This window comes from Molossus molossus, unplaced genomic scaffold, assembly GCF_014108415.1.
Source record: "Molossus molossus isolate mMolMol1 unplaced genomic scaffold, mMolMol1.p scaffold_m16_p_18, whole genome shotgun sequence".
NCBI classification, from domain to species: Eukaryota; Metazoa; Chordata; class Mammalia; order Chiroptera; family Molossidae; genus Molossus; species Molossus molossus.
This window is the reverse complement of record NW_023425353.1, coordinates 62,231,396-62,244,080: the sequence shown is the minus strand read 5'-3', so window position 1 is coordinate 62,244,080 and position 12,685 is coordinate 62,231,396. Positions and strand designations below refer to the sequence as shown.

At 55.5% G+C, this 12,685-nt stretch overlaps 1 protein-coding gene across 2 annotated transcripts in view; it reads left to right on the top strand.

Annotated features, from left to right (window-relative positions):
- The window catches only part of CCDC12 (coiled-coil domain containing 12), a 41,934-nt gene extending 31,252 nt beyond the window's left edge, over positions 1–10,682 (top strand). The window contains exons 2-6 of one of the 2 annotated variants that reach the window (XM_036267407.1): positions 5,480–5,559; positions 7,509–7,570; positions 7,803–7,837; positions 8,823–8,899; positions 8,995–10,682. In XM_036267407.1, the coding sequence (XP_036123300.1) occupies positions 5,480–5,559; positions 7,509–7,570; positions 7,803–7,837; positions 8,823–8,899; positions 8,995–9,077 (337 nt within the window). In that variant the 3' untranslated portion in view covers positions 9,078–10,682. The remainder of the gene's footprint in view (positions 1–5,479; positions 5,560–7,508; positions 7,571–7,802; positions 7,838–8,822; positions 8,900–8,994) is intronic. The other variant, XM_036267406.1, reaches the window with a different exon arrangement.
- The last annotated feature ends 2,003 nt before the right edge of the window (positions 10,683–12,685 follow it).

Sequence of the window (12,685 nt, the reverse complement as noted above, 5' to 3'; positions counted from 1 at the left end):
CTGGAGAGGTGGGCAGCAGGGACGCCTGGTAGGATCCTGGGCAGGGTGTGTGGGGTGGCTCTGAGAGCAATGGGGAGAGGAGAGGCTAAGGCCCAAAGGGTCAGAGTGGTAGCATGAGCAAGTGGGTGGAGTGGGCCACGGGCAGGAAGCCTCCAAGAGCAGTGTGCTTTCTCTGAGACCCATTTGGTAGTGAAGGGGTTGGACCTGATAATCTGGAAGCTTTCACTTTAACATTCTAGAACCCTTCCTGGGCTTCACAGGTTACAGAGAACACCAACTTTCTCCACCCCTTCCTGTGAGTGGCACATCTGCAAGGTGTGAAAAACACCCCCAAGGGGTGATTTCCCCAGAATCTCCCTGGCCAGCCCACGCCTGGGGCACACAGCTGGCCTCGAGGAAGACCTGGCCTCCCCACACGGGAGGGAGCAGCGCAGAGGAAATGAAAAGGACAGTTCCTGTTTTACAAGGGGGGCTCAATGGGATATGAACGCTGGCATCACCCTGTTGCTTTGCCACAAAGACTGGAAGTTACTTTGGAGTTGGCTGCCCTGGCCCAGCCACATTCCTACCCTCTCTGCATCTTCTGGGCACAGCTTCTTTTCTTCCTGCATTGTTTTTCCAAGCATGAAGAGCCCCAGCCTTCCAGTGAAGCTTTTTCCCAAGTGCCCTCTCTGAATTCTGGTGTCCAGCCAGAGGCAGGTATATGCCCAGTCCTCCTGGGCCTGCTGGGTGCTAAGTGCTGGAGCTGGGTCTGTAGGAGCTTGTAAGGCAGGGTGTACAGGATAGACATCCAGACATCCAGGGGCCACGTGCATGGGGTGTGGTTTCTGCTGTGTATGGGTTAGTGGGGCAAAGAGGGGACCCAGGAGAGTAGTAGTCAGCTGTACCTTGGGGTGGGTGGGGACATTTAGGGAAGGGAAGGAACTACTCACAGTGCCACCTGGTTAGGTTAGCTCTGGAAGCCCCATGTGATGATAAATAGAAGAATATCCTCCGGTGAGGATCAAAAAGAGAGAGAAGCCTGCTGTCAGTCTGTTTCTGCTTTGCCCATTGGAGTGTCTGTGTTTTAAGACTTTCTGTCTCTGGTGTTCAGTAGTTGGACAGTGATTTGCCTGGGTGTGCTTTTCTTTAGAGTTCATGGTGTTTAATCCATGGCTTGATGTTTTTCATCAATGTAGTAAAACCTTTTCACTTGTTAATCTCTCTAACTATTGCTTCTGGAACTAGAACTACATGTGTATTAGATCGTTTGATCATGTTGTGTATGTCTCTTTTCTGTATTTTCCAGCTTTTCTTCCTCTTTGCCTCAGTCTGGACATTTTCTGCCCTATCTTACAGTTCACTTATCCTTTCTTTATCTGTGTCCTAACTATATTGAACCCATTTACTAAGTTCTTTTTTTATCCTCACCCGAGGATATTTTTCCTTTTTTTTTGTACAGATAGAGTGGGAGGGAGAGAGAGGAAGGGAGAGAGAGAGAGAAACATCGATGTGAAGGGACGCATCGAGTGGCTGCCACCCGCACGACCAACCAGGGCCGGGGACAAACTGCAACCGAAGTACGTGCCCTTAGCGGGAACCGAACCCGGGTCTCTCCGGACCGCAGGCCAACGCTCTAACCACTGAGCCAAACTGGCCAGGGCTACTGAGTTCTTAATGTTGGTTATATTTTCAGTTATAGAATTCCCATTTTACAGTTTCAGATTCTCTGCTGAAATTCTTCATCTTGCAGTTTACCTTCCTGAACTTTTGTTAATGTTAATTATTTTACATTTCATTTTTTATTGTTCCACTATCTGGATCTCCTGTGAGTGCATTTCCGTTGTCTTTTTTTTTTTTTTCCTCATGGCTTTGATTGAATCCTGGGTATTAGGTATGAAAAGTTCTAGAGATAATTTGAGGTTCTGGATAATTTTTTTTTTCTCTAGAGCAGTGATTTTCAACCTTTTTCATCTCATGGCTCACATAAACTAATTACTAAAATTCTGCGACACACCAAAAATATATTTTCTGCCAATCCGACAAAAAAAAAGGTATAATTTTGCTTCATTCACACTAGCTGACTATTGTGTTGTCTGCTGTCATTTTTAAAAAATCCGTTTTTATTGAGTTTTAGAGAGAGGAAGGGAGAGAGAGAGAGAGCAGTATAGTTGAGAAAGAAACATCAATTGGCTGCCTCCTGCACGCCCCCTACTGGGAATTTGGCCCACAACCTGGGCATGTGCCCTGACCAGGAATCGAACCAGTGACCTCTGGGTGCATGGGATGTCACTCAACCACTGAGCCACACCAGCCAGGCTATTTCATTTTTATTTGACAATCTAAGGGAAAAGAGGTCAGTGCCCCTGACTAAATAGTCAGATGCGCATGTTTTAAGACTTCTTGTGGCGCTTCAGTGCACCCCAGCACCCCAGCTGAAAACTGCTGCTCTGGAGGGGACCTAGCCAGCCCTGGCAGGCAGCTGGGCGGGGGCCCCTGACCTGCCGCTCAGGGCCTCCTCTTCCCGAGGGCAGGCCAGTGGCTGGTGATGCCAAGCTCTGTTTCAGACTGTTTCAGTTTCACCCTTCTTCTAAGGATAGGGGTCACGTGGGGGTCACAACAGAAGGTCTAGGGGTTTGCCAGGGCCCTACTTTTTGGCTGCCCTGAACACAGATTTTGTCTCTTCAGGCCCATGAGATTGCAGGAGGTTCTGCTTATCAGTAGACAAATGCTTTAAGGGGAAAGAGTTGCCCACTATCAGGCCACCCTTGAACTTCTGTCTGTGATCGCAGCCCCTCAGGTCCGTGTTGCCTTGGCACTTCTCCAAGGCCAACAAATACATTTAAAAATATATACAGGAATGGGCAAAAGTAGGATTAAGTATCCACTTCCAGTGGTGGTTGGTTAAATTACCAGTCATCATTGCCTAAAAGAGAAATCATGAGTAAGGATACGAAATAATAACAATAATAATAAGGAAACAAGTAGTATAAATAATGCAATAATAAATGAGTAATAATACAAGAATAAACTGTGTTTGGCAGACTCACAACTGTAAACCTACTTTTCCCCACCCCTGTATCTGTTGCCAGGTTTTTTACAGTTGTTTGCAGAGGCAGGAGGAGTTAAACAAACCATGGTCCTGCGGAGCCCAGTGCCCTTTGGTGGTGATAGGCAGGGGTGTGGGGGCAGTTGGGAGAGCTCTTAGTGAACCAGGAAAGCCTGGAACCTGGCCGGACAGGCCCAACACCCAGCACAGCCTCCTTGTTTCCAGATGTGGGACAGGCCCACAGTGGGACGACCCAGGTGCTCCTGGTCGCTTGAGCAGTGCTCAGTTCTAGGGAGCAGGGGACGGTGGGCAGGGCTGCTGGGGTGCTGTGTGGCTTTCCGGTTGCTCCGGTGTCTCCCTGCCTCCTTCTGTGTTCCCTGCTGTGTCCTCCCTCAGTCCATTTGCTCTGCTGAAGCTGGGCAGGTGTAGGGGCTTGGGCACTTGCTGCCATGAGTCCTGGGTACCGTTCCCACCAGACTCTTCATACTGAGTTCCCACGGATCCCTGGAGCCAGTTTAAGAGTGAGTTTTTTCTCACTAATCCCTGCAGTTTTCTCCCACGCCCAGTTTCTCTTCCACTTTTCTCCCCACCCTGTTGTGAAGGAAAGTCAGTGCACAGGCCACACCCCACTGCGACCTGAGCAGCCGCTCACCTGAGCCTGAGGCGGGCATGAGGGGCGGGGGCGCAGGGTGGGTGTCCCTGCTTCTCAAAGTGGGCAGCAGGCTTCCTCCATGGGCCATGCTGGTACTACCCCCTGGGCACAAAGGTTCAGCCTAGGCCTGGGGCTGTGGCCTCAGGGGCCCTGGCAGAGGGGACAGGGCAGGTGGTGCTGGTGAATAGGGGACTGAACTTGACATCAGGAAGTCCCCAAGTCCAGACCGCTGCCACTTGCTGGCTGTTTTGTCATAGGCACCTGCCACCTCCCTCTGGAAGGCGTGTCTGCCAGGGTGTGGGAGGCAGCCGTGCTCGGTGACCTGGCACGGGGGGTGGGGGGGTAGGTGAGGTGGTGGGAGACCTGCTGGAAAACGCCCCGTCCTGGGGGCTCGGGACTTCCGAGTGGCAGCGTCCTCAAAGGGGCTCAGAAGAGGTGTGAGAGGGACAAGGACCACACTGCAATCTCCCCTGGTTGGCGGTGGGGGCACTTCTACCTCTCCCAGGGCCTAGGCAGGGTGGGGACCTTTTTCCTGCCATTTGGATCTTTATAACATTCGCGGGCCATACAATATTATCAATTTAAAAACTAGCCTGCTAGCCCGCTGGTGTGGCTCAGTGGTTAGGCATCAACCCATGTACCAGGAGGTCGCCAGTTCGATTCCTGGTCAGGGCGCATGCCCAGGTTGTGGGCCCGATCCCCAGTGGGGGGCATGCAGGAGGCAGCTAGTCGATGTTCTCTCTCATTGATGTTTCTCTCTCTCTAAAATCAATACAGAAAAAAAAATATTATAAAAATAAAAATTAGCCTGCTATATTTGGTCAGGCTTATTGGTGAGACGTGTGTTGTTAGCTGGGATCGATTTCACGGGCCTTAAGTGGCCCGCAGGCCCGATGTTCCCCACCCTGGCCTAAATGGCCCGGCCCAGTGGCTCTGTCTCGTTATCAAGCACAGCCCCCAGGAGCCCTCTGCCTGCTGTGGATTCTCCAGGAGCCTGCTCCCTCGGGCAAGCCTCTGTGTGGGGCGGAGGAGCCATGAGGTGCTGGGCCAGGGAGGCCCCGGGAGTGCTTGGCGCACCCAGCCTGCCCGAGGAGATTCAGCTGAGAGGACAGTGACACCATGGCGCTGGCAGTTCAGTTCCAGTGTGGGGTTCTACTCCCCGTTCCCAGAGGTCTTAGTGTCTGCCCTGGTGCTCGTGGCCGTCCAGGTGGACCGAGGCTGTCCCAGCCTTGCCCACTGTCATGCCTGTTCCTCAGCCCTTGCCGGCCACTCCCAGCACGCACAGACCCTTGCCACCAGCAGTTGGACTGTGTCGCAGTGGCCCCGGGGCACGGATGCTCTGAGAAGGGGCCATGTTTGGGAAACCTGTGGGTGACCACTAGCTTTGTCTCTTAGGAGTAACTCAGCCAGGAGCTTTGTTGTGTGACCTTATAAAAATAGGACTCTCTCTGGCCCTCATTCCCTTAACTGGCGAAGGAAGATAGTGCAGGGAAGACATACGGCGAATGCTGCTCGGGCACCTCTGGCCCCTGCTCCAGACGAGAGCCTCCAGCATTGGCAGGGCCTTGGACAGCAGCCCGCCCTGCAGCTGAAAGGCAGCTGAGGGGGCTGAGGCTGGGGGGACCGGCCCCCACTGATGCTCCTGTGCCTGTGTTCCCTCTTCACCAGGCCAGGAGAGGAGGAAAGTTGGGAAGTAAGCAGCTTGTGTGGCTTTGTCACAGTCTGACCTGCACGTGTCCGTGGTGACCAAGCCTGTGTCCCACATTCACTACCATCTCTGCTTGTTCTCACTTTTGTAGGGAACTCAGGCTGCGGAACTACATCCCCGAGGATGAGGACCTGAAGAGGAGGAGGGTGCCCCAGGCCAAACCAGTTGCCGGTAGGTGGGCTGAGTCTCTGCATTTCTGCTGTGGTGCTGTCAGTTGCCTCCACCTTGAAAGGTGTTGTCCTCGCTTATAGAGTAACTGGTAAAACCAGGGCTGGAAACTGGGCCTCTAGGACCCCCGGCCCCTCTCACAGCAGTGTCGGGCGACTGCAGAGAAGCATCTGCGGCTCTGCCCTGCTCACACCCTGGCTGGGAGGCCTCCCAAGGGCCTTGGAGGGAAGAAGCCTCATCTCAGAACAACCCTGTGGGCCCTGGGAAGTGGAAGTGGCCCTGGGACCCACAAAGGGTCAGTGAGAGACCCCGACAAGGAGCCAACCACTTAGGAGCTGAAAGAACAGTGGCAGGCAGATGTCAGCACCGAGGTGTGACCGTGCCAGCGCACGGGATGGGGGGTGTTCTTGTGGGGGGCAAGGGCCCGCTGGCCCAGGGCCGAGGTGTGACTGTGCCAGAGCACTGGGGGGGGGGTGTTCTTGTGGGGGGCAAGGGCCCGCTGGCCCAGGACCGAGGTGTGACCGTGCCAGCGCACGGGGTGGGGGGTGTTCTTGTGGGGGGCAAGGGCCCGCTGGCCCAGGACCGAGGTGTGACCGTGCCAGCGCATGGGGTGGGGGGTGTTCTTGTGGGGGGCAAGGGCCCACTGGCCCAGGACCGAGGTGTGACCGTGCCAGTGCACTGGGGGGGGGGTGTTCTTGTGGGGGGCAAGGGCCCACTGGCCCAGGACCGAGGTGTGACTGTGCCAGAGCACTGGGGGGGGGTGTTCTTGTGGGGGGCAAGGGCCCGCTGGCCCAGGACCGAGGTGTGACCGTGCCAGCGCACGGGGTGGAGGGTGTTCTTGTGGGGGGCAAGGGCCCACTGGCCCAGGACCGAGGTGTGACCGTGCCAGTGCACTGGGGGGGGGGTGTTCTTGTGGGGGGCAAGGGCCCACTGGCCCAGGGGCCACAGACTTGCCACGCGTGGGGGCAGCACAGCAGCCAAGAGCATCGGCCAGCGTGGCCCTGTTCATCGGCACCGGGATGCTGGGGTGCTTCTGATCGTGCGGACCCCTGGCTCTTGTTATTCTTTGTTTTTGTTATCAATATGATGAGTAATAAGTGAATAAATACAATTATCTTGTAAAACAATCAGATGTTACCATTCGGCCACACCCAGTCTGCTTCCTCGTCTCCTTTGCCCCCGAAATGCCCATGTGTCCCTGATGTTTTGGGCTCCACTGTGGTGAGGGCAGTGGCACCGTGAGGGGGCAGTACGGCAGGACAGAGGAGAGGGACGGGAGCTGGGCTCACCCCTCGGGGTCAGCACCGGTAGCTGGAGGGGGTGAGGCAGGGCAGGTGGGCCATGAGGAACATGGGGCAGTGTGACGGGGGCTGGAGGAAGCCCATGGAACCCAGGTGTGGTGTTAGTGCCCCCAGCGTCTGTACCCACAGGAGGGGGCCTCCTGGTCAGACTGCCTGGTGGCCTATGGTGCTGTCAACGGCTGAGTGCCCACAGGGACATGCTCGAGGGCAGGCCACCTCCAGGTGATCATCCCCCTGGTCTTGGAGCACACATCTGAGTGAGATGGGAAGAAAGCCACCTATGTCCCTGCCAGTCCAGGACCCAGAGGACGTCCTCAGTGCCCAGGAGCCCCTGGCTAGTCCTCTTCACAGAACCGTGCTTTGGATGTATCCAGCAGCTCTCTTGTTCCACGGCTTGGGGACGGGAAGTCTGGCGGCACAGTCTACTCCTTTGCCCCAGGATTGCTTCGTCCTGGGAAACCCAGCCCTTCCTCCAGAGCTGCCTTTGCAGGGTCTTCACGTCTGCCTGACTGGGGCCAAGGGGGGAGGTGGGGACAAGAGAGCCCAGGGTCTCCTGGGGACCTGCCTGCACCCTCTTCCCTCTGCTGTGGTTGCAACGGAGAGGGGCAGAGCCTCTCCCACACGCCTCTGTTGTTGTCTTGCACCCTCTAGTGGAAGAGAAGGTGAAGGAGCAACTGGAGGCCGCCAAGCCAGAGCCTGTCATCGAGGAAGTTGTGAGTGCCTGGGCTGGGTCATTCTCGCTGCTTCTGTGGGTCCTTTTCTCCGGCACCTGCTCTGCTTTCCCCTCCCTTCTCTTCCCTTCGTTTTTCACTTTTCACCTCCCTACTTCCCCTCACCCCCTCCTTCCTCCTTTTCTTGCTCCCATTTTTCTACCTCTGTCCCCTGTCCTCCTACTTCCCTTGGGGCCAGGCCCATCTGGCCCTGACATGTCTGCTTCCTCCCCAGGACCTGGCCAACCTCGCACCCCGGAAGCCTGATTGGTAAGTGTTGCCAAGGAGGACGAGTGCAGACTGACTGGGGTGGGCCCTGGGTGCCGGGCACCAGCCTCAGCCTGGGCTCTCCCTCCCTCAGTGGGAGGGACAGCAGAGAAGTGTGGCTGCACATTACCGTCCGAAGCAAGTGCAGAGGACAGAGATGGACCGTGAGAGGGACGTGGCAAGGTGACACCTTGGCGGGGGGTGGGGCGCAGGCAGAGTGGGGAGCAGCTTCACCCCAGAGAGCCCTTTTGAGCAAGGCAGACCTTTGCCCGCAGGGAGCTGCAGGGTGGAGGAAAGATGGTGGGAAGGGCAGGCGGAGGTTTCTATCCCAGTCTCCCCCCAACTACTGTGGTCCCTTCGGCCTCAGTTCCCGCTTTGAAATGAGGACTCTTGGCCTCCCCGGTACTCCTGTGCCTGGGCTGCGAGCGGGATGAGAGGGTCGTGTGGCCTGGGCCTTACCTTGGGCCAGGGTACGGGCCCCCTTCCTCTTGTCTGTAAGTCTGTGTCAAGCACAACACCAGAGACGGTATTTGAATTCGAAGGAATGGAAGTATGGGGCCTACGTCCTAGGGAACCCAGAGCCAGGGAGGTTGGGCCGTGTGCGCACTTCTGGAAGTTCGGTGGTGCAGTGAGCACTGGCTGGAGGAGGAGCAGGAGCCGCAGTGGGCTGAGCAGGCCACTCCTTGACAGCGACTGAGGAGCCAGACCGCGGGCCACCCTGAGAAACCCCCCGCCCTTGCACAGCTGGACCCAGTCCCTGTGTTGGGTGGGTCTGTGGGCTGGTCCCTGCCTCCCTGGGCCTGGGAAGGATGGCTGACGCTGGGTTTGGGAGGGTGCAGGAAGGGGGAGGAGCATCCTGCCTCCTTCCCAGGGCAGTCTCTTCATCAACAGAGTGTGATTCCCGATGCCTGCGGGCTGCAGGCAAGGCCCCCAAGGCCACACCAGACCAGCCTTCATCTTCTGTCCTTTTCCCACCTCCCTGCTGTAGGGACCTCAAGAGAGACGTAGCCAAGAAGCTGGAGAAACTGGAAAAGCGGACCCAGAGGGCCATTGCCGAGCTGATCCGTAAGTGCAGGGCCTGGCAAGGCGGGGTTCCTGCCCTCTGGGTGGCAGCCCAAGCACAGGGCCCCTCTTCACTCCTCCCGTCTGCTGTCCGTCAGGTGAGAGACTGAGAGGCCAAGAGGACAGCCTGGCCTCTGCAGTGGACGCCAGCACCGAACAGGAGGCCTGCGACTCTGACTGAGGCATGACTGTCCCCTCACCTGCCCTCAGGCCTGCCCTGGAGGAGGATGGTGTCAGACAGGGCGGGGCTGAGCTTGCCGTCACTTCCTGTTTGCCTCGCTGCCCCATCAGTCTCAGCCCCGCCATGGGTGAGGTCAGCTCCTTCTCCCGAGTGGTCCCCACCACCCTGAGTGGGGCAGAGCCAGCAGCAGTTCTGTGGGCTTGCTGGGCCTGCACACGTGTGTGTGTGTATGTATGTATGTATGTATATATTGTGACTTTTCTAATTTCTGGAAATAGAAACACTCCTGTGTGTGGCAGAAATCTATCAACTATATCCTGGGTCCTTGGGGTGCTGTAGGTTTGGGTCCCAAGATGGGGTGTCTGAAGAGGTGGCGCTTAGCAGGCGCAAGCGCTGTATGAGCTGACCTGCGGGGCTCAGTCTTCGGTCAGGGTGGTCACCTTGGAACCCTGAGTGACAGGGCTGAGAGTGCTCTTAGGTCTGCCCACAGGACCAGGGTTCTTGGACAGCCTGGAGAGGCTCCCCCCCGGGTCTGTGGGCCTCGCCGTGCAGGGAGGAGGAAGAGACTGGGCCCATGAAGGCAGTGAGCTGCGCCCCGCCAGCCTCAGCCCTGAGCGGCTGCACGTCCAGGCCCAGGCCCTGCTCTTCCTCACTCTGCCTGCTCGAGGCAGGCCCTGCTCCCCGTCCACCTGTCGGGCCGGGCCATGGCTTCCCTGGAAAGGGCCCCTGTGTGGCGGAGGGAGGCTCTTTCTGCTCGAGACTGTGGTGCAGGCTGGGTTTCAGGTACGGTCTTGGACCCTGGGCTCCCAAGGCCCTGAGCCGCCTCTGTGGAGTTGATTCCCCAGCGTGACTGGCCACATTCTGACTCCAGGTACCCGTGGCCAACTAGAAATTCATCTCTAGAATAACATTCTTGAATTTCCTCCAGGTTTCCCTTGAGCCTCCTGCCCCTGCCCCTGCCCTGCGTCATCCTAGTGCGTTCTTCCCCCTGTGCTGAGAGTCCAGGAGCTCTGGGACCTGGCTTGGCGGGTGGTGCTAGGACTGGGGCCATCGAGGTGGAATGAGTGTGCACAGAGACCAGCCCCGTGCGGCACGCTAGATGCTTCATGTCACCACCAGGCTGCCACTCTTACGACGGCAGTTCTTATGAAGAAAAGGGTCAGAAACTTGAGCTGCGAGTGAGGGCTGAGGGGGTGGATGTGGCTGTTGCACGAGCCGTGGGACAAGCCTGGGACCCTGACTCCCACAGGGACAGGGACCAGCATGCCTACAGGTGTCAGGACTGGAGCCAGGCTCCCTCTGCGCAGCGGGGGTCTGGGACCAGCCTTTCTGCCCTAGGAATAGGGATGAAAAGATGCCCGCACCTCCTGGAGGTGCAGCTGTGAGCAGCACGCCTGTGTGTCCGTGGCAGTGTAGAGCTCAGACCTGGTGACGGCGACTAGGCCCTGCTCCACACCGGCACCGGGACTAGAACAAGGCCAGCCCCACAGTGCGGGCCCAGAGAGCTGATGGAAGGTTTGCTTCTACGTGTGCAACCCCGTGTGCCCCAAAGAAAACTGCCCGGTCAGTGTTGCTCAGTGGTTAGAGCATCAGCCTACAGACCAATGAGTCGTGGGTTCGATTCCGGTCAAGGGCATGTACCACGGTTGCAGTTCGTCCCCAGCCCTGGTTGGGGTCATGTGGGAGGCAGCCAGTCAATGTGTCTCTTTCACACTGATGTTTCTCTCTCCCTCTCTTCCACTCTATCTGAGATAAATAGAAAAATATCCTCTGGTGAGGAGTAAAAGAAAAATAAAAACTGCAAAAACCATCATGCATGACGGGCATGCAAACAGAAATTACAAAACACGAGACAAAAATTCAATGCCTTAAAGAAGAACCAGCAACCCAACAAGTGGGAGAGGTTACACCCAAGGACACTGAAACAGTAACATCCTCACAGGCCTTAGCACAAGCTTTTGTTTTATTACCAGAGAGAGAAAAGGGGACCAACCCCTATAACTCATGAACAAGTATTAGGTACAAGAAAGAACTGATCAGAAACCTGGGAATTAGCCCTGGCATGTTTGGCTTAGTGGTTAGGGCATCAGCCCATGGACCAGAGAGACCCAGATCTGGTTCCCTTTAGGGGCACGTGCCTCAGTTGTGGTTTGTCCCCGGCCCCAGTTGGAGTTGTGTGGGTGGTGGCCAGTCGATGTGTCTCTCTCACATCGGTGTTTCGCTCTCTTCCTCCCCTTTCTCCCTCCCGCTCTGATTGAAGATAGATGCAAAAGTGTCCTCGAGTGAGGATAAAAAAAAAAAAATCTAGGAAGTGAACGTTTATTAAAATAAGAAACTCACTAGAAGAGTAAAACAAACTTACAGTCAAAGAGAAGATTGATACATGGAAGTTGAAGCTGATGATCCAAAGGCGGCAGGGAGAGAAAGTGGACGAGAACCTTTCGGACTTGCAGAGGTCCTTTGGCTGACGAGTTCGGGAAAAGGAAACCAGAGGAAGAAGGAATGGCTGCCACTTCTGTTGCTGGCATCATGGTAGACTAGTTGTCTGAACTGATCCTCTTTGCAACCAGCTAAAAGTACTAGCTAAGCCCAGCTGGTGTGTCTCAGTGGCTGAGTGTGGACCATGCACCAAGAGGTCGCCAGTTTGATTCCTGGTCAGGGCACATGTCCAGGTTTGGGCCCAATCCCCAGTGCGGGGCGTGCAGGAGGTGGCCAGTCAATGTTCTCTCATTGATGTTTCTCTCTCTCCCTCTCTAAAATCAATAAAGAAAATAATAAAATAAAAGCACTAGCTAAATAAATAATGATGATAAGTGAGTTTTGTTTTTGTTTTTTTTTTTTTAATCCTCACCAGAGGACATCTTTCTATTTTTTGTTCAGATAGAGTAGGAGGAAGAGAGAGAGAGAGAAACATCGACGTGAAAGGGACACATCGAGTGGCTGCCACCCGCACAACCAACCAGGGCCAGGGACAAACTGCAACCGAGGTACATGCCCTTAGCGGGAACCGATCCCGGGTCTCTGGACCGCAGGCCGATGCTCTAACCGCTGAGCCAAACCGGCCAGGGCGATAAGTGAGTTTTAAATGCATCAGTGACCTGGCAAAAAAGTAAGGAATGCTCAGGCAAAATGGTAAGAGAAGCAGTGTAATGCCAAAGCCTGACCTTTGTCTTGAAGGTATTTGACAAACAAGGTGAAATTGAACAATGGCTTTCGGGGTCCTCAATGCCTGGAGCCAAGACAACCCAATCCCTGTGCAAAATGGGCCTGGTAGGAGAGCCCTCCACAGAGCTGGGGCCCCAAAGGGCAGCATCCCAGAGGGACATTGACGCTGCCTCTTACTGGAGTGCATAAGGTTCTGCGCCCAGGGCTGAGCCCATTATGTGGGTTTGCACATGAGAAACCTCAAGCCAAGAATTTAAAGTCCCAGAGTGTGGTGACCTCAGATATTTGATAGGAGAAAATGTGGATCCTACCTGAATGAACCTTTATTCATCTTAGTTCTCAAAGAATCCCCACTGATCAAGTTCCAAGAAAAATGAGCATCTTAAAAAAAAGTCCCCCAGATACACTAGGCAACAAACCATCCAGAGCAAAGGGCAGGGAAA